Source organism: Ictidomys tridecemlineatus, chromosome 11 (assembly GCF_052094955.1).
Source record: "Ictidomys tridecemlineatus isolate mIctTri1 chromosome 11, mIctTri1.hap1, whole genome shotgun sequence".
Taxonomy (NCBI): Eukaryota; Metazoa; Chordata; class Mammalia; order Rodentia; family Sciuridae; genus Ictidomys; species Ictidomys tridecemlineatus.
The window spans coordinates 26504908-26525319 of record NC_135487.1 but is presented as its reverse complement, the minus strand read 5'-3'; the positions used below and the strand labels follow the sequence as shown (position 1 = coordinate 26525319).

Below are 20412 nucleotides of genomic sequence, written 5' to 3'. Positions count from 1 at the left end.
TTTAAGCTGCCACAGTCCCTAAATTTAACTTGTATCCAACTGTGTATCTGCGATCTGCATCACTTAATACTCTGCCTTTTCTATCTAGAAGTTGGGAAGCCTTTTGGGCATCTTTAATCATGCCTTTCTTTGGAGGAAGAAACTACTATACCCTTCTTGCCTCTTCTGTCACATGAAGATTGGCTTTATTGCTCAGAGACACAAAGCTATGTCTTTGCTCCTGATAAGTCTTTTAAATTCTTAGAGATTTTTTAAAAATTTATTTTATAAATATTTTTTAATATTTATTTTTTAGTTGTAGTTGGACACAATACCTCTATTTTACTTATTTATTTTTATGTGGTGCTGAGAATTGAACCCAGGGCCTTGCACATGCTAGGCAAGCACTCTATTGCTGAGCCACAACCCCAGCCAAGGGATTTTTTTTTTAATTAAAAAAACTTTTATGGAAAGTTGCAAACATATAATGAAATCTTAGAACTCAATAATTTTAAATAAATTCTAAGTAGTACCTATGTTTTTAAATATAAAATGGGGAATATGTACCATTTATTTTATTTAAAAATTCCACTATTTTCTGTATGTAAGCCAGATGTCTAATTTTGTTCTAATTTCTAGTGATGAGAGATAGATCTGTACATTTTACTTGCTGAATCAGGCTCTCTGTAGCTGAATTGGGTATCCTCTCTGTGCATGGGATCACTTTGAAATATAACCTATTTTTTGTATTGCACCTGTGTACTTCTTTCAGATGATATATCTTGTTGTAGGATCTAGTTCTCTAGTTTTCCTTGGGGCAGTGTTTTGTGGAAAAGGAATTTTGGTATTTGGGAATTATAACTACTCAGTGATTTCAGTTTCTCTTGTCTTATCTCATACACCTTTCCTGAACTTTAATCCTGCCTTTCCTTTAGACATTTCCATTTGGACTCAAACATTTCATCTAAAACAGAACTGTTCTGTTTTCTTCTATTGTCTGCCTAATTTTTTTGTTATGATACTACTGTTCTCCCTCATTCAGAACTCTTTTACTCCTTTCTGCCATCCTTATCAATTGTACCAAGTCTTTTTGATTTTTCCTTTACTATGACTCTCAGCTGAGTCTTATTATTTAATTTTTTTAATTAATACCAACCTCTCAAGTGTAGAGGAACTTTGTAGAGTACCAAGACTAGTTAAAGAATATGCTGGACCTTTTTTTTTTTTTTTTTTGAGGAGAGAGAGAATTTTTAATATTTATTTTTAAGTTCTCGGTGGACACAACATCTTTGTTGGTATGTGGTGCTGAGGATCGAACCCGGGCTGCACGCGTGCCAGGCGAGCACACTACCGCTTGAGCCACATCCCCAGCCCTGGACCTCTCTTCTGAGTTGAGATGGAGTGATGTTGGACTTCTCAGTTTTCACAGGAGCCTGTAATTCTTCCCCTGCTTATGTGATAATTCAGTATGTAGCTCTGTACTTATTTTAGGATATCTATGCCCAGGCCCTTCTCAGGAAAAGACTCTTAAATTAAGTCACTCCTTTCAGAAACTTGACTGAAACAAAAACTTATGTATGAAAGATTTTCTAAAGTGTACGCAGGCCATTCATTCCCCTAAAATCTTTGTTCTGGATGGAGCCACCTGCCTGGGTTGCATCATAACTGCTTTTCTTTGTTTTTTCCCAAAAAGTTATTTTTTCCAAAATTATATACTTTGGTCCCTTAAAATGTCATTGTGTTGTTACAAGGACATTCCAGATGTTGTTTATTATCAAAACTGACTCCTGTAGGAATAGTTCTCCCTGGCCGGGCACAGTGGTGCACACCTGTAATCCCAACAGCTTGGGAGGCTGAGGCAGGAGAATTGCAAATTCAAAGCCATCCTTAGCAACTCAGCGAGATCCTGTCTCTAAATAAAATATAAAAAAAGGGCTGGGGATGTGATTCCCTGGGTTCAATCCCTGGTACTAAAAAAAAAAGGAATAGTTTTCCCTAAATACTTGTTTTTTCTTTTTTAACTGAAAAATCTCTTTTATTTTAATTTTTGTGGTGCTAGGATTGAACCCAGGGCTTGATATGTGCTAGGCAAGCACTCTGCCAGTGAACCACATCCTCAGCCCTTTAAATCTTGTTTGATTGTTTCCATTTGTGTGGTCACTAAAATTCATAAAGCCAAATTTGTGGTCTACCCCCTAGCCCAAGCAAGCAAGTAGGAATTTGTAACATGCATTTTGGGAATGAATCTCAGTGCTGTATCCAGCTTACTTTCCTCTTCTATTTATCATTGATTTACTTATTCATTTATTCTTATTTTATAAAATATTTATTCTGTTGGATAGCATTATATGATTCTTAGTAAGCTGCCTTGAGTTCCTTTTGGAGGAAGGCAGGTATACTGAATTAAATGAATAATGGAGTTCATTAATTCAAATGGTCAGAGCCCTTTTACATAACCCTCTTCATCCCCATATTGGGGATTGAACCCAAGGGTGCAAACTGAGCAATATCCCTAGCCCTTTGTATGTTTTTTATTTTTGAGAGAAGGTCTTTCCAAGTTGTCCAGGCTGATGTCAAGCTTCTTATCCTCCTCCCTCAGCCTCCCAACTAGCTGTAGTTACAGGTGTGAGCCACTGCTCCTGGCCCTTTATTTTTATTCTATGGCATTTTATTTCACCATTTTCACCATTACCACTTCCCACTGCTAGTTTTTAAATTTTTTTTTTTTTTATCTAGATTTTCTGCAGTTAACTACTGTGTGTTTAAATGTAAATTTCTTATTTATCTGGATGGGTTTCTTTTATTTTTTAATTGGTCCATAGTAATTACACATTTATTGGGCACATTTCATAATATGTGTGATATTTCATTATGTTTACAATGGGTGACAATCAAACTTGAGTAATTAGCATATCCATTACCTCAAGCATTATCAAAATCCTTTTTTTCTGGCTATTTTGAATAATACATTGTATAGTACATTAATATGAATACCTAATATTATTAGTGAACCATAGTTACTCTACAGTGCAGGAAAATGAGAACTTATTCCTACTCTCCGTAGCTTTGTACATGTTGTCCAGCCTCTCCTCAGCCCCGCTCCCCACCCTATTCTGGTAACCAACTTTCTGTTTTCCAGTTCTATGAGATCAACTTTTGTGATACCCAAATGAATGAGGTCATGCCTGATTTGATTTTCCTCTGTGCCTGGCTTATTTCACTTAGCATAACATCCTCTAGGCTCATCTATGTTGCCACAAATTACAAAATTTCATTCTTTTTAATGACCAAATAGTATTTCATTAGACTTCTTGAAACAGTGGTTTGGTATTTTTTTTCATTTCTTGAAAATTTCATCTGTTACTTCTTCAGAGATTGTATTTGCCCCAAGCCCTCTTTACTTTCCTCCTGATACCTGATTAAATGTATTTAAACCTTCTCGTTTTAGCCTTTATTTATTATTTTTTTACTATCTCTTCTTTCATTTTTGCCTCTGCTCTCTCATGAGTGCTTCTTTCCCTGACCTATCTACCAGTTCACTAGTTCCCTTTAACTGTTTGATCTGTTGTTAAACCTTCCCTTGATTTTAAGTCCTTTGTTTTTGCAATTTTAATTTCCATAAGTTCTACTTATTTAAAAAAAAATTTTTAACTTTTTCATACCTTTCTCTATAGCTATTTTATTTTTGGTGCTAGGGATTGAACCCAGTGCATGTAAGGCAAGCATTCTACCAACTAAGCTATATCTCCAACTCTTTCTACAGTTATTTTTAAACTTGTCTTTACTCTGTGAAAATTGTCAGAATCACAGTGGAGTCACTTGTATCAAGCCCTGTCAACAACAGAAAAATAAAGCCAAGAGGTTATGAACAAGGAGATCTCATGTACATATGTTTGAAAACAAAAACTATCACAAAAGACTTCGAGAACCACAACCTTGCAGGATGGCCACCACAGCCTTACACAGAAAATACTTCTGCAAGGACATCTGTCCAGGAACTGTCTATCTAACCTTAGACTGACTCCACCCTTGCTATTGATCCTTGTAACCAAGAATAGTTGATCCAGAACCCTCCTCATTTTGCCTTTAAAATCTCCCCCTTGCCATATCCTCTTTCCAGTCAACCTAGGCATTAAATTTAATTAATTAATTAATTATTATTATTATTTTTTTTAAATATTTCATTCTTTTTTTTTTTAAAGAGAGAGTGAGAGAGGAGAGAGAGAGAGAGAGAAAGAATTTTTAATATTTATTTTTTAGTTCTCGGCAGACACAACATCTTTGTTGGTATGTGGTGCTGAGGATCGAACCCGGGCCGCACACATGCCAGGCGAGCGCGCTACCGCTTGAGCCACATCCCCAGCCCCTAATTAATTAATTAATTTTGACAGTCCTAGGAATTAAACTCATGTCCTCAAGCATGCTGGGCCAGCACATAACCACTGAGCTGCATTCCTAGCTCTTTCTAGATCTCTTTGAGTATGCTCATATGACACATCCATGTCACACATCTTCCCATTGCAGGCTTTTTTGTCCTGAATAAATTTATTAATCTTTGGAGAATCTTTTTCTGTTTGTTATTTAGGATGACAACCTCTTTAAGTATATTAAGCATTGTCACTTTGTATTCTGTTTAATTTAAATCTCTGAAGTCTTTATGAATCTGTTTGTGTCTGGGCCTAGTGGTATACACCTATAATCCTAGCCATTTGGAAGGTTTAGGATTCAGAGATTGAGGCCAGTCTGGGCAATTTAGCAAAACTCCTCCAAAAAAACAGGACCTTCTTTCTGATATCTGTTGTTTCTGTTGGTTATTGTTTGTGAAGTCTACTTTCCTTGTGTACTAGGTAATCTTTGTGTCTGCTCATTTTAGTTAAAAATACTGTGTTTTTTGGTATATGTCAGAATCCCATTCCAAGACAGACTTAGTATACTAATATCCATGGATATTCAAGTTCCTTATTTTAAATGATAGGGTATTTATATATAACTTCCACATATCCTTCTGAATGCTTTATTTATTATTTTGTGGTATTGGGAATTGAATCTAGTTCCTTTCTTATATACTTTGTTTTTTTGTTTTTATATTTTACAGACCTGGGAATTGAACCCCAGGGGTATTCTACTGCTGAGCTCTATATCCAGCCCTTTTAATTTTTTTTTAACATTTTTTTTTTTTTAAATAATAGATGGACACAATACCTGTATGTGGTGCTGAGGTTCAAATCCAGTGCCTCACACGTGCTAGCCAAGCACTCTACCAACTGAACTACAACCCCATCCCTAATTTTTTTATTTTTTAGACAAGGTCTTACTTAGTTGCTGAGGCTGGCCTTAAATTTGTGATCCTCCTGTCTTAGCCTCCTGAATAGCTGGAATATCATATATATAGCCTGGTTTCTTATATACTTTAAATTGTCTCTAGATTACTTATGATACCTAATGCAATATAAGTGCTGCAAAAAATTGTTTTTGTATTGTATTGTTTAAGGAATAATGACAAGGAAAATAGGTCCTTGTGTCTTTAATACAGATGCAGGTTTTTTTCTGAATATTTTCTTTTTGTGAGGGCATGCTGAGGATTGAACCCAGGGGCATTTAACCACTGAGCCACTTAACCAGTCTTTTTTTTTTTTTTTTTTTTTGTATTTTATTTAGAGACAGGGTCTTAACTGAATTGCTTAGGCTTTCACTAAATTGTTGAGGCTGGCTTGTGATCCTTCTGCTTCAGGCTCCCAAGCTGCCGGGAATTGAGGCGTGCACCACCATGCCTGGCTGTTCTGAATATTTTCTGTCTGCAGTTGGTTGATTCCTCAGAAGTGGGACCCAGGAATGTAGACTACATTAGTGAAAAAATTTGAGGGCTAGGAAAGGTACTGTCTTCCAGAGAAGACTTGTGTTTGCTTCTGGTTGGTCCTTGGGCCTCTTTAAGCCAGGTTTAGTGCTTCAGGGTCCCTGGAAGATCCAGATGATTCAAACCAAGCTTTAATTCCATGAGAGGAATTGTCTACTTTCTCTTCCCCCCCCCCTTTTTTTGTACCAGAGATTGAACCAGGGGTGCTTTACCACTGAGCTACATCTCTAGCCCTTTTTTAGTTTTTTATTTTTGAGACAGGATCTCACTAAGTTGCTAGGGCCTCACTAAGTTGCTGAGGCTGGCCTTAAACCTGCAATCCTCCTGTCTCAGCCTCCGGAGCCACTGGAATTATAGGTATGCACCAGCAGGCCCATTTTACTTCTTTTGTTTTATGTAGAATCCCTCCAGTGCTTCAGAATTTCTGAGAAACAAGTCTGATGAGATGAGTTTTGTGTTTTTAATGCCTTTGATTTTTGATAGGAATGAAATAAACATTCTTTTAGAATTTTGCCTTGCATATTCTTTTTTTTAAATATATATATTTTTTAGTTGTAAGTGGACACAATACTTTTATTTTATTTATCTTGTGCTTTTTTTGTACTTTTTTTTTTTTTTTTGCTTTTCATTTTTCAAATTCTAGGTGGTTTTTTTTGTTTTTTTTTTAATATTTATCCAGGCCCTCAGTTACAACTAAGCTATATCCCCAACCTCAAACTCCATTTTAAATTCTAGTCCCTCAGTGAAACTTTTTCTGAACAATATACTTTTCTCTGACTACTGTGGTATTTCATGTCCATATGAGTCCTTTGAGGTGTCTGTTATTGCTTCAGGTGTTATCTTTTCAGAGACAGGACACAAGTGAATTCTCCATCATAGGACTTTGGTAGGATTGAAACTGTTTCCTAAGTGTACTTATAGAATGTGAATGACACATTCATTTACTTAGTAGCGCCATAGCAGCTTGCCCCAAATGAGAAAACAGTTGGGTTTTCCTGTCAGTGTCTTTAATACAATTGCAGCATGGACAGAATTTGCTGTCTCTAACTTGCCTTTCTTGCCTGTCTCTTATATTTCAGTTATTCCTTTTCTCTTCCTGTATCCAGCCCACTTACTTACCTAGTCCTGTGTCCCTTCTGCCATCCTGTCTCTGATGCAAAGCTTTGTGGCTTCATGCCCTGTCAGCCTTCTTCTCATCAACCAGTGCTTTCACAGAGTTGTGTTTTCAGAAATGATTTTTTTTTTTTTTTTGTCTATGGGAAAGGAGGGCTGTCTTGACCATCCTTCTCCTTAAATTCAGGTTTTATATTTCATTAGTTTTTTTTTTTTTTTAATGTGGTGCTGAGGATTGAACACAGGGCCTTATGCATGCTAGACAAGCACTCTACCAATTGAGCTATACCCCCAGCCCTCATTAGATTTTTTTAAAACTACAAAAGTAACCCCTTCTTATTGTGGTAAGTAATTTAGTCATGTAAAAAAGTTACTCCTACTTCCATCCTAACTTTGTGAGGTAACTGACATTAACAGGTTGGTATTAGCCTAACACATCTTTCTGAATGACTTATTGGTCATTTATATATCTTTAGAGAAATATCTATTCAAATTCTTTGCTAAGTTATTTTAATTTAATTTTTTAATTCCTTGCCCAGGCTGGTCTTGAACTTGTGGGCTCCAGTTATCCTACCTCAGTCTTCTGAGTAGCTGGAACTGGGGGCCCAACTTTTCCACTGTGCCAGGCTCCTTTGATAATTTAAATTTCACTTTTTTTCTTTCTTTTCTTTTCTTTTTTTTTTTTTTTGGTACTGGGGATTGAACCCTGGGCCACTTCACCACAGACCTATATCCCCAGTTCTCTTTATTTTTTATTTTGAGACAGGGTCTTGCTAAATTGCTTAGGGCCTTATTAAGTTGCTAAGTCTGGCCTTGAACTTGCAATTTGTGATCCTTCAGTCCTAGCCTCCCAAGTTACTAGAATTACAGGCATGGGCCGGAGTACCCAGCCCTGCTTCATTCTTTTGCATGTAAATATTTAGTTGTCCGGCATTGTTTATTGAAAAATTTTTCAATGAATTGCTTGCCTTATTGCTCTTTTCAAAAATTAATTGACATTAAAGGTACAGTTTTATATCTGGATTCTGAATTCTGTTCCCTTGATATATGTGTTTATGCTTCTGCTACTATCACACACTATTGATTACTGTTGCTTCAGTAGTAAGTTTTTAGAATCTTTTGGTAATATTTACTTATTTAGGTATTTATGTTGTGCTGGGGCTCGAACCCAGGGCCTCAAATGATAGGCAAGTGCTTTACCAATGAGCTACCACTCCAGCCCTCTTTTGGTAATTTTTTCTCCCCAGTACTGAGGATTGAACCCAGGTCTTTTCCACTTCTGAACTACATCCCAATCCCCCCCTGCCTTTTAATTTTTAATTTTGAGCAAGGGTCTCAGTAAGTTGGTGATGCTGGCCTCAAACTTGGGCTCTTCCTGACTCAATGTTTTGAGTAGTTGGAATTACAGACAGGTGCCACATACCTAGCCTTTTGCAACAATTTTTTTGTGTGTGAAATCAGTTTTGAATTTTAGAAGGGTGGGATACTTTTTCTGGTTTCATAGCTTTAGAGCTCCCTCTTCTGTTGCGTTTATGAAATGTGTTCAAAATAGTGCATGATTTCTGAGATCTGGCTGTTTCTTCTGATATTTTGGGAATTTTTTTCCCTCTACTTCTGGTGTGCTTTCCATACAATCAAAAAAAAATTTTTTTTGAGGGGGGGGATACTGGGGATAGAACTTAGGAATATTCTCCCTCTGAGCTACATCCCCAGTCCTTTTTTATATTGAAATAGGGTCTTGCTAAGTTGCTGAGGCTGGCCTTGAACTTGCAGTCCTCCTGCCTCAGCTTCCTGAGCAGTTGGAATTATAGGGTATGCATCACTGTGCCTGGTCCTTTTGACAGTTTTTAGCAAGAGATAATGCAATTATTTATGGTTCATTGATGATTGAGTAAAGTGAAAATCTTTCCCCCATCCTTATCCATTAAGTTTCTTTTTTTTTTTAAGAGAGAGTGAGAGAGGAGAGAGAGAGAGAGAGAGAGAATTTTTAATATTTATATTTTAGTTTTTGGCGCACACAACATCTTTGTTTGTATGAGGATCGAACCCGGGCCGCACGCATGCCAGACCGCTTGAGCCACATCCCCAGCCCTCCATTAAGTTTCAAGAAACACCTTCCTGGGGCTGGGGATCCTCAGCACCACATACAAATAAAATAAAGATGTTGTGTCCACTTAAAACTGAAAAAATAATAAAAAAAAATTAAAAAAAAATCATTTCCCATTCTTTAAAAAAAAAAAAAAAAGAAAAAAGAAACACCTTCCTTCTGGGCGTGCTGGCATACACCGGTAATCCCAGTGGCTTGGGAAGGTGAGGTAGGAGGATTGCAAGTTCAAATCCAGTCTCAGCATCTTAGTGAGGCCTTAAACAACTCAGAGACCCTGTCTCTAAATAAAATATGAAAAAATAAAAAAGGGCTGGGGATAGGGCTAAGTGGTTAAGTGCCCTGGGTTCAATCCCTGATACTAAAAAAAAAAAAAAAAAAAAAAAGGAAGAAAGAACAAATTTTTTTCAGGAGAAACTAGTATATATTAAAAGGGAAAGAAACTAGTGGTTTTTTTTTTCAAAATATGTTTAATTTATTTTTAAAAAATTTCCTTGGGCTGAGGATGGAATTCAGGGCTTTGTACGTGCTAGTAGGCAAGAGTGCTACCATTTAGCAACATCCTTAGCCCTAAAATCACCTTCTCCCCATACTGGGGATTGAACTCATGGGCACTCTATCACAGAGCTACACCCCCATCTTTATTTGTTTGTTTGTTTATTTATTGAAAGGATCTCACTAAGTTGCTGAGGCTGTTTTTATTGACTGAAAGGATTCCACTAAGTTGCTGAGGCTGGCCTCAAATTTGTGATCCTCTTGCCTCAGCTTCCTGAGTTGCTGGGATTATAGGCATGTGCCATTGCACCTTGCTAATTATACTCTTAAGACTAAATGCATACTTAAAAAGTTCTTGAGCTTGGTTCTGTTTAATTAGTATAACAAGTGAACTTTTAAAATAGGGCTCGTATGTCAGGTGAAGAGTACTGTTACTGCTTTTTCAAAACATTCTTGGATTGGGAATGTAGCTGAGTTTTAGAGCACTTGCCTAGCATGTGGGAGGCCCTGGGTTTGATCTCAAATACCACCATAAATAAATAAACAAACAAACAAACAAATAAATAAATAAAAACTTACGACTTCTTGTGGTAATTTAGGGAATGGACTCTTCTCCCTTTTTGATGTTTTTCGGGGCAGGGGTCAACTTTTCTTGATAGAAAGATTTTCTGTATGATTTGGGTAAAGAATCAGGGCCAGCTGTGGGCAATTTTGTCAAGATCATCCCTTGTCTCCTGGAGACCTATCTAATATTTTCAGTCACACTTTTTGTATAATTATTAACCCCATTATTGTATTCTGTGTTTAAATAAACTTTATGCGGGGAGGTTATCCTGGTTGTATGTTCCCAACTCCCAGCTGTCCTTAGACCTCTTGCCCCTGGTTACACTGTTTCAGATTACATGTTTTTTAGGAACTCTGGTAACTTTGTATCTTCTCTGTCATTTAGCATGTATGCTCAAAAAACTCTTTCCAGATAATGGACCAGTTGTCTGAGGTTTTGGGGGGTTTGTGTTTTATTTCTTCCAGGGGAGCCAGGAAGTGGGACAGAAAGTGATACTTCTCCAGACTTCCACAATCAGGAAAATGAGCCCAGCCAGGAGGACCCTGAGGATCTGGATGGATCTGTGCAGGGAGTGAAACCTCAGAAGGCTGCTTCTTCTACTTCCTCAGGGAGTCATCACAGCAGCCATAAAAAACGGAAGAATAAAAACCGGCACAGGTCAGTGACAGGGACCCCATTCCCAGAGCTTCCGTGTACTTTCCTAGAGTAAAACACTATAGGATTGTTTCAGAGCCTTCTACTGTGGATGGGCAAGAATTCCTTTGGGCCAAATGAAATGGGCTAGTGTTCTCTCTGAGGGAGGACTTGGTGGGTATCAGAGTAACCCTGAATGATTCGGGTCAAAGGTCAGGGCCAGCTGTGGGCAATTTTGCCAAGATGGACTCCAGGGCATCTATGTATGTAGTTTGAAACATGACACTAGGAAGTTTTGCAAAGCTGCAAAGTTAGAGGCTTTTCATTCTGATTCCTGCCTTATGAGAACCAATGTGACTCGTCTTTTTTCTATTCTAATTACAAGTTTTTTTGATTGCTTATGGTTTTTCTGTTTTGGTATTTCTCTGCAATATGCTAACTTCAGATATTGGAAGACAATATAAAGCCTATAAAATATGACAATGCTTTCCTAGAGAACATTTGTCCACCATGTTTTTTGCAGTACATAATGAGTTAGGCCTGACATCAGTGGACAGAGAGGTCAGGTGTCTTCCAGAGAGGATTTTTAGCTTTCACTCTCTCTGGGGTTTGTATGACAATGCTGGGGCCTGTTAACTCAGATAATTGGAATTTACACAGCTTCATTAAGAGAGGATAATAAATAGTTTCTACAGTGAGGAATCTTGTCCTGGCCTCATACTTTCTGAGAGGCATGGAAACTGGATTTGCATTGACTGGCTTTGTCCTACTGTCCTTGGAGGCCTGCATGCAGAAAAGGTGAAAGGGGCATGCAAAGGTTGGGTGGGGTTCTTTGTCCTCCAATTGGCTTCGATATTGTGTTATTTTAGAAACCTGTAGGATATTCCTTCATGTACCCATGGTATTAAAACTGTTGGCTTTATGGATATGGATGGGGATATGTAGAATTTATTCTCACTGGTTTGAACCTCTTTGGCATTAGCTGATTCTTTAATTTACTTAAGAATGTTTTTTGTTGTTGATGGTAATGGTGAAATAGTATTTCCTGCAAATAATGACAAAGGACTGCTGCTTAACATTTTTCTGCAAACCAGAAGTCACCATGCCAGCCTCAAAACTGTAGTAGGAAATAGCAGAATTTGCTTTTGCTTTTTTGGGGGGCTATGGATTATATGACCACCGTGATGGTATTGGTGCTGGCTTCTAAACAGCAGATGCTTATACTCTTAAAAAATTCATTAATTTATTTTTTGTTGTTGGCATCAAACACAGGACCTCATGCTTGCTAGGCAAGCACTATTACACTCCCCTAGCCCGTTAAAGAAAAATTTTTTAAATTGTCAAGATAATTAAATATTGTGTTTTATGTTGCTTTTATTTAATTTACTCCAGTGGGTTTTTTTTTTTTTTTAAATGTGTGTGTGTATGTGTAGTACTAAGGTCCAGTGTCATTTTAAAGTAATTCTTTTCCTATTTCAGAGTCTAGAGTAGGGACAATATTCTTGAAAAAAAAGTCTGTGACTTTTTCCATTACTGATAAGTTTACTCTCTAGGCAGCTATTTATTTCAGGTAATACTTCATTTTCATTAATGACCCGACCATTAGTGACTGAAGATTGACAAAAGGGAATTGGACAGGCATGAAACTTAATTAACTTTCTTCTTGAAGTTTTCTAGTAAATTTCCATAGGATCTATATTTCTTGCTTATTCTTTCCTCTGCTGGCCTAGGAACTAATTCCTCCCAGAAAAACACTAGCATTTGTAAAGATTTTTGTGTTAGTTATTGCTTTCATCAATGATGTCTCCAGTTCAGAGAGCAGGGTCCTAATTTTTATTGCTTTCCCTGTCTTTCCTTTCTCCTTAAGGGCTTATCTGCCTGAATGAAGGGGGGTGGGGACCTGATTTGCTTTCTTTCTTGTGAAACCAGGTTCAGGACACCTTAGTAGCATCTTAGGGGCCAGTTAAGATGCTTGGGTTCCTGCCATCTTTAGTGAGGAATTGTATCTGGCCCAAATCCCTTGCCCCTGGCGGATGGCTTAGTGGTGCTGACCGATCAGGGTGAAGATGGAGTAGGTCCTCTAGGCATATTGGTAGGTCAGCACCCGGTACATAGTTGTTTCTCCTCCAAGGTGCTGATAGTAGACTATTTTAAGAAATGTTTGAGTATACTATATGCGAGGCACTGTCTAGTGGTGAATTAAGATGGTACTTTAGCAGAAGGAAATAACTTGAATTTGCCCTCTTCTGGAATATGAAAATATATCAGTTTTTCAACATTCATAAATGATCAAATGAATGCTTACATTTGTATGTTATCTGAACAATAATTAAGTCCTAGTGTCTTTTTTTCTTTTTTTTAAGAGAGAGTGAGAGAGGAGAGAGAGAGAGAATTTTTAATATTTATTTTTTAGTTGGCGGACACAACATCTTTGTTGGTATGTGGTGCTGAGGATCGAACCCGGGCCGCATGCATGCCAGGCGAGCGCGCGAGCGCGCTACCGCTTGAGCCACATCCCCAGCCCCAAGTCCTAGTGTCTTTAAAGAAAAAATTGAAAGAATAACTCACAGCTGTTAGAGTTTTACTACTATAGCAAGCCCAAGTTTAACCAAGATTAACCAAGTACACTCTTATTTATATGTTTATTTCCAGTGCTAGGGATTGAACATGTTAAGCAACATACTGTACCAATGAGCTGCACCCTGTTTTTTAATTGTCTTTTTTTTTGGCGGTGGGTACTGGGGATTGAACTCAGGAGCACTCAACCACTGAGCCACATCCCCAGCTCTGTTTTGTATTTTATTTAGAGACAGGGTCTCACTGAGTTGCTTTAATACCTCGCTAAATTGCTGAGGCTGGCTTTGAACTCATGATCCTCCTGCTTCTGGCTCCTGAGGCTCTGGGATTACAGGCTTGTGCCACCACACCTGGCTTGTCTTATTTTTTTATTGTCTATTTTAGTGATGAACAAAATTAAAGTCAGGCTGAAAGTAAAATATTTTTTAATTCCTGGTTTGTACACTGTATGCTTTCCCAAATGTCATAAATGAAACTATTGCATAAGGGATATGGCAGTTAAACTTCCAATTTCACTCTTGTAAACATGGTCTAGGAGGAAAGCTCTTTGCATATTGTTTTGCCCCTTTTCTACAGTGTGAAAGGCACTGGAGTCAGCTGTGGAGCTGGTGTCGTGCTCCAAGTAGATGTTTGCTTTGGGGCTCTGCCCGGACTATCATCTGTTATAGCAGTGATGGCACAGAATGGCCTCATCTCTACTGCTCCCTTCCAGATCCTTGAGGCTGGGGTGCTTATGGATGCCAACTTTCCTTTGTTTTAAAAAGGGTTCTGAAAAAAGGGGGGGGGGGTTCTGCAGACTTTGGTGTTAAATGTCACCTTGATATAAACAATTAATTGTCATCACCATCTTATGGGGCCGAATAGTGTTTTACTCTTCAGTTTCTGGAACAAGACTCAACCCTACAGCATGTTCATTCAACCCCTGACTTCTAGGATGAATGCTGTAGCAATGGAGCACCAGCTTCCTGGACACATTTAGAACATAAAACTTGAGTACAAGTTGCAAAATGTTTTCCTTTTTTTAAAGTTTAAAATGTTTTTGTCATCTTACTTTAGCGAAAGCCTATTATGCTGAGTTTTATAAGCACCTTTCATTATGTGACTAAACCTTTCTTTCTCTGTTTCTTCTAATGCCCTAATTATATTTTATGATACAAATATTTTGAAAGTTCTAACTCTGAATCTGGCAGCTAATAAAAAGGCTCCAGGTGTCTGTAGTTTTCTAATGATATAACTTTTTCTTTCATAGTCTATTCTTTGGCTGTGGAATCCATTGAGGGAAGGGATTCTTCTGACCACAGAATCTTTGGTGCTTTCATGTTTAAAACTTATGGCTTAAGATCTTAAAGTTGGTTTTGTTTCTATAAATCTTGCTAGGGTGGCTAATCGACTAATTTATTCAATTAGTGTATTAATTTCTATTGCTTTCTTCCTTTCAAATGCTGCCCCTCAGCCCGTCTGGCATGTTTGATTATGACTTTGAGTAAGTTTGATTTGAATTAGTATTTGTGCTGTGTTTTTTAGTGTGTAGACACCAGTATGCCTTTTTGAGACCTTTCTAACCCATAGTTTATCTGTTTAATTGTAGGTATGTATATTAGGTTAGGCTGGGAAGTTTTTTTTAAAAACAGAAAAACGTGATGGAGGTAACATTTTATTTAATAACTTAAGCAAAATTAAGTAAACTTCACTTTTATGCATTTTAATTTCTTTTTAAATAGATAACCTTTAATTCATATTTAAATTGATTTTCTGGCTTTGCTTCATAAGGAGATTAATAGTTAAAGATTTTGATATTTTGCTTTGGAAAGATTTAAAAAGTGAAATTCATGTAATTTCTTTTGTGTTTCATGTCCAGAAATACAAACTCCTAGTCTCTCTTCTATTCTTAATCACCACATGTCTCAGTAATTTTCAGTGATATAGTTATAAAGCTAACATATTAACATAGAGCATGCCTTCTTAATCCAATCTCTTTAACATGTAACTTTGGAATATTTTTAAAAGATTAAATGACTTTTGCAACTGCTGTATATTTCTTTTTAAATTATCCAAGTTTACCTTATGGCAAAAGTATCTGCTCATATTTTTTAATACTTGCTTAATATCTGGGTAAACAACTAAATATGACATAGTCTAATGAAGAATGTGGATTTTACTTAACCAAATAGCCTTTGTTATAGCTTATGCCCTATGCAATAGCTAATTGTTGGACCCTTTTTCTGTAAATTAAAATGCAAATATCTTTTATCTTTCCTATCACAGAATTGATCTGAAGTTAAACAAAAAACCACGAGCTGTAAGTATCAGCCAGACTACTTCAGAAAGGCTGGAAATTTTGTAGATGATTAGGAAAATGTATCATCTTCAGAGTCTGAGTGTCTCTAATCTGGGTCACACTCTAATTTTAAAGTCTGGGATATCCATTTGTATATACTGCAACTTTTAGATAATATTTGCTTTATTTTGGAGAAAGAGCAGTTGCACATATTTTTACCGAAGAAAAATTCCCTCTGATTAAATAACAAGTTGTTGATACTAACTCCTTTTTTTGGGGAGGGCTGATGAGTTTAGGTCTAGCAAGAGCAGAGTTGATGTTTCAGTTGATTTTCCTTATAGACTCAGAAGACAGGCCATTTTCCGTTGTGAAATGTTCTACATTACATTTGAGATATCTTGGAGTATAGAACAATCCCCTAGCACAGTTGTTTGTGAGATTTTTTTTTTTTTTTCTCTAGATTGAAATGAGTGTTTTGTTGAGTAAGTTGAGATTTTTCTTTCTTTCTCTTTAGGACTATTAGAAGACTCATTAGTGCAGAAGCCTCCAGGCTGTAGAGCTCTGCTTCCCTTCTCCGACCTCATACAGATAAAGATAAACATCCCTCACCTGAGTGCGTGGCCATCCACCTCTGCTCTCCCAGACCCAGTGCCTGTGACTCTGAGTAGTTTGTTCTAAATGTTGTGACAAACAAGTCATTTCTGTAAGACATCGGATCATTTGCTTTGTGTCATTTTTAGTAACAGAGCTGCAGGAAGACCAAGACATGGTTATAATCGCAGCAAGTTGTTAACTGTGCATTTCTCCCTTCTTAGAATGAACATTTTTCCCCAAACTGGCTGCTGCCAGCCACATCCGTGATCCCTGTTGAGAAATATTCTCTGGTTTTCTTTTATGCTAAGTAGAACACAAGTCACAATGATGTAGGCTGTAAATATCTGGCATTCTCTTACTTTGTTGTGTTTTATTTTCTGTTGTTATTTTACCATCTCATTTTCTTTGGGGACTTTTTGTAATGCCTTTGTACAGCTCATACCTTCCTGCCAACATATCTGGTAATCTATTTCATGCAGTTGCCAATATTCCAACTGAAAATAATGTGGCTTACCATAGTAAAATGGGAAACTTGGCTCTTTGTTTTCTTGCAGGAGGAAGGTAAAGAGTGTTTATTTAAAAATTACCTATCTTAAATCTTTGAGTTGAAAGCAGTTTCATGTTCAAGGAACAGGAAAAGCGGAAAAACACAAGTTAAAATCAGTTCTTTTAAAATAGATATTTTTATTCTTTTGTATAAATAAAATTTCACAGGCTTTGACTTCTCATGCTTTACTTTTAAACCTGAGATTGTTTTTTTACTTATTTATTCATATCATGCCTTATTGGAAATTTCTTTTTTCTCATCTTTTTGTTAGTAATCACCTGATTAAATATTGCTGTAAAAATCACCAAGGCAATGGAAAGTCTCAAAATTCCACCAGAAGCTGATAATGTAAGGTTCTTGAGCGGAGTGAAAGGTAGCATCAGCAGAGCCAACACTGCCTCAGGGACATTGTCCTTGCAGGGGTCAGTAGGCAGAGGAACTTGCTAATGATTGTGCTTGATTCAGTGCAGTGGTCACCTACTTTGGCAGCAGATTGTAATCACCTAGAAACCCTAAAAATGCTGATGTCTGGGCCCTGCTCCCAGAGACCCCACGGTCCATACAGCCTGCTTACTAGGATTTCTTTTCAAAGGGTCCTGGTGATGCTGATAAGAAGCCATGTGGAGAGCCACTGCATTAGGAAACTGAATACTTTGATTAAGTGCTATGCTGTGAATCATTCTAAGATTTGGGCCTTGCCTTTCCGTGACTCTATTTAGTCATAGTCCTTTATGTATGCCCATCTCTTTGTAAGAAGAAATATGTTCATTGTGATCTCAGTGGAGCTGAATATGGATGGCATCTGTTTTCAGAACAAAGCTGCCTTGTCAGGTGTGCAAAAGCTTTCACTTTTGTTCTCAAATAAACTTTTTTTTTTTTTCTCTGTGATGATTTAGACATCTTTGGCTATGTCTTTGGCAGCAGAACTCCAATGTTGCAATGTTTTAAGGAAATAGTTTCTTAGATTGTTCCTTTAAAACAAAAACCTTGAAGTATTCTGTGTCCTTCTTTGTCAGTTCATCTCCTTTTCCAAGAGGGAAGAGTGGGATTTCCTGCACTTTCCTTACCTCTAAGGAAAGTGCTGAGCTGACTTTAAAATATCTCTGACACTCAGAGTTTGGCATTTGCTAGAGATGCAGTAGTATTGTTGTTTAAAAGGTATGTTATTTATTTTGTTTTATTTATTTTTACAATGCTTGGGGTAGAACCAGGGCCTCAAGCACATTTTACTGCTGAGCTACACTCCCAGCCCTTCTAAAGATATTGTTTAAAAGATATCTATGCCAGGTATGGTGATACACACCTATAATCCCAGTAACTCATGAGGCTAAGGCATGAGGATCACAAGTTCAAGGCTAGCCTCAGGAATTTAGGGAGGATCTGAACAACTTAGAGAAACCCTATTTCAAATTTTTAAAAAATTAAAAGGACTTAGGGATATAGCTCAGTGCTAAAGTGCCCCTGGGTTCAATCCCCAGTACCAATAAAAAATAAAAGTGTATCTATATGATTACACCTGTGTGTATATAAAAATCATGATTATGGGCAGGCTACTGGCTTTATAGCTATATAAAGTTTAACCGCTGATTAGCAGACCTTTCAGTTTTTCTGTAAGTTGGCCAGGGATACTGGTCTGAGAGATTACTTAGTTTCCCTACATGGGGATATTTTAGAAAAAAGCACCAAGGGGTGCACCATTGTGCTTGTAATACTTAACTTTGGTAATTAGTTAGATTGCTTGTGAGTGAATGTGCCAACCTGAAGAGACATTAATGTCAATGGATGGATAACATTGGTAGCATGTGCAAGGCTCTAGGTTTAGCACTGAAGAAAAAAGCAAGTCTATCCACTGAGTGGCCTGTGTTCTCCCACTTTAGCCCTGCTGCAGCCTCTTAACTGGACCTTCTGTGAGGACTACTGAGAAGATGCTTCCTCCCAGGCCTGCCCTCACTGGCTTAGTTTTTAAAAAAAATATTTTTAGTTGTATAAGGATACAGTCCCTTTATTTTTATGTGGAGCTGGGGTTGAACTCAGTGCCTTACATGTGCTAGGCAAGTGCTCCCAGCCCTCAGTTGGGTTTTGAGTAGTGCTTTGCTACACATTATAGGTTACTGAACAAATTGGTTTAAAGAACTAGAGCTGATTGAGGAAGCTGTGTCCTGAATATATCCTTCCTTCCTTCCCTTTTTTCCTATTCCAGAGGGACTAAAGTGGGAATGGGAAGACTGAGGGGGCCGTACATGTTTGTTTCTGCCATCTGGGTACACTTTCTGTACTTTACATTTCTCTTAAACATGGGAATAGGTTTTCCTTTGCTCCTCTTAGTAGATATGACGTTAGAATAAAAATTCAAGGCCCTTGTAACATTTTTGTCTCCTACTAGGAGCATAGTGCCAGCACAGAGTTCCTGGGAGTCTCAGGTGAACTCAGCCTCTCTGAGGACTGGGAAAATGGTTCATTCTATTTAAACGTAGAATGTTTTAAACCCATCATATGAACAAGTTGAAGATGGAGAGCAGGAGTAAACCACAGAGTAGAAGCCTGGAAGCCATTTGGGGCCTAGGGGAGGGCTATGGGCAAGGCCAGTGGGAACCGATAGAGGCCTTCAAAGCTGCTGTGGTGATCTGGAGAGGCCATATATCTTAGGGGCCTTGGAACACAGAAAGAAATTGATCAGTCATGACATGGGTCAAACATTTTCCCCACAAATGAGTTCATACTATTTGCTTATAAGATCCTTTGTTCTGTAAGAGAAGGAAGCAGTATTTCTGCCTCCACACTTGAGCCCTTGGTTTCTGGGTACTGTAAGTACTCTAAATATTCTGTGAAGAGTGAGCTTGACATCTTGACCCATGCAGTAAATAAGAGCATTGAAATGAGTGTTAAATAGCCTACACTTGCTTGCAAGTGGTTACATGTATTGTTTTGAAATACCGTTTTTCATTGCATAATCATCACAGATTTTATGCCAAAAAAATTTTTTTTAAAGTGGGATGCAACTTTATGTGAAGCCCCTCTCTCTTTTAAAAAAGAAGTCATGCTCGTATTAACTTAAAAATTATTTATTACTAAACTATCTTTGGTGTAAGATTAGAATGCATGGGATACTCGTGAATATATGTTACTGCATCAGTGATGATTATGTGGTGAAATACAGCACTCCTCGTTTTTGTATTCTAACTTTTCTGTCCCTCAGCCTTCTCTGGATTTCTGAAGCAAAGTCACATCTGAAGTCCTGACTCCATGCTGTTTGGGTAGGAGAAAGTACAGGACTGTGTTTTGTGCACCTTTACTTCTCCAGGGTGGTGTATTCAGTGCCTAGGAAGGTGATACAGTGGTGTTGGGAAGGGATTGGAACTTTCATTCTATGACACTCTAAATGAGTATTATCATGTCTGAATCTTCTAAGTGGTAAACTTCATGATTTCAAACAGTTTTCTGGAGTAAAAGTTGTCATTACTGGTAGGGCTGTGTGCATTTGGTGTTGATCCTCAGGGTAGTGGTCTCCAAGGGAGAGAGTATGGAGGATGGCCGGGGGGTGTGGGAAGGAAAGATTAGGACTTTGATGTGTGCTTCACTTTTGAGATCAGCATTATGTAGTTCTTCACTTTGAATGTGTTGTATAATATGAGTAAATATTAGCTCGTTACTACATGCAGATAATTTATAAATA

General features: G+C 37.6%; 1 protein-coding gene across 6 annotated transcripts in view; it reads left to right on the top strand.

The window, feature by feature from the left end:
- The window catches only part of Meaf6 (MYST/Esa1 associated factor 6), a 37047-nt gene that overhangs the window by 5472 nt on the left and 11163 nt on the right, over positions 1-20412 (top strand). Inside the window, exons 5-9 of one of the 6 annotated variants that reach the window (XR_013427710.1) lie at positions 10575-10767; positions 14774-14803; positions 14909-14966; positions 15586-15619; positions 16113-20172. Coding sequence is in view for 4 of the 6 variants with exons in the window: in XM_078025931.1 (XP_077882057.1) it covers positions 10575-10767; positions 14774-14803; positions 15586-15619; positions 16113-16121 (266 nt within the window). In the remaining 2 variants the exon portion in view is untranslated. Of the gene's footprint in view, positions 1-10574; positions 10768-14773; positions 14804-14908; positions 14967-15585; positions 15620-16112; positions 20173-20412 lie in introns of those variants that run through there. The other 5 variants (XR_013427711.1, XM_078025931.1, XM_078025932.1 and 2 more) reach the window with 5 other exon arrangements.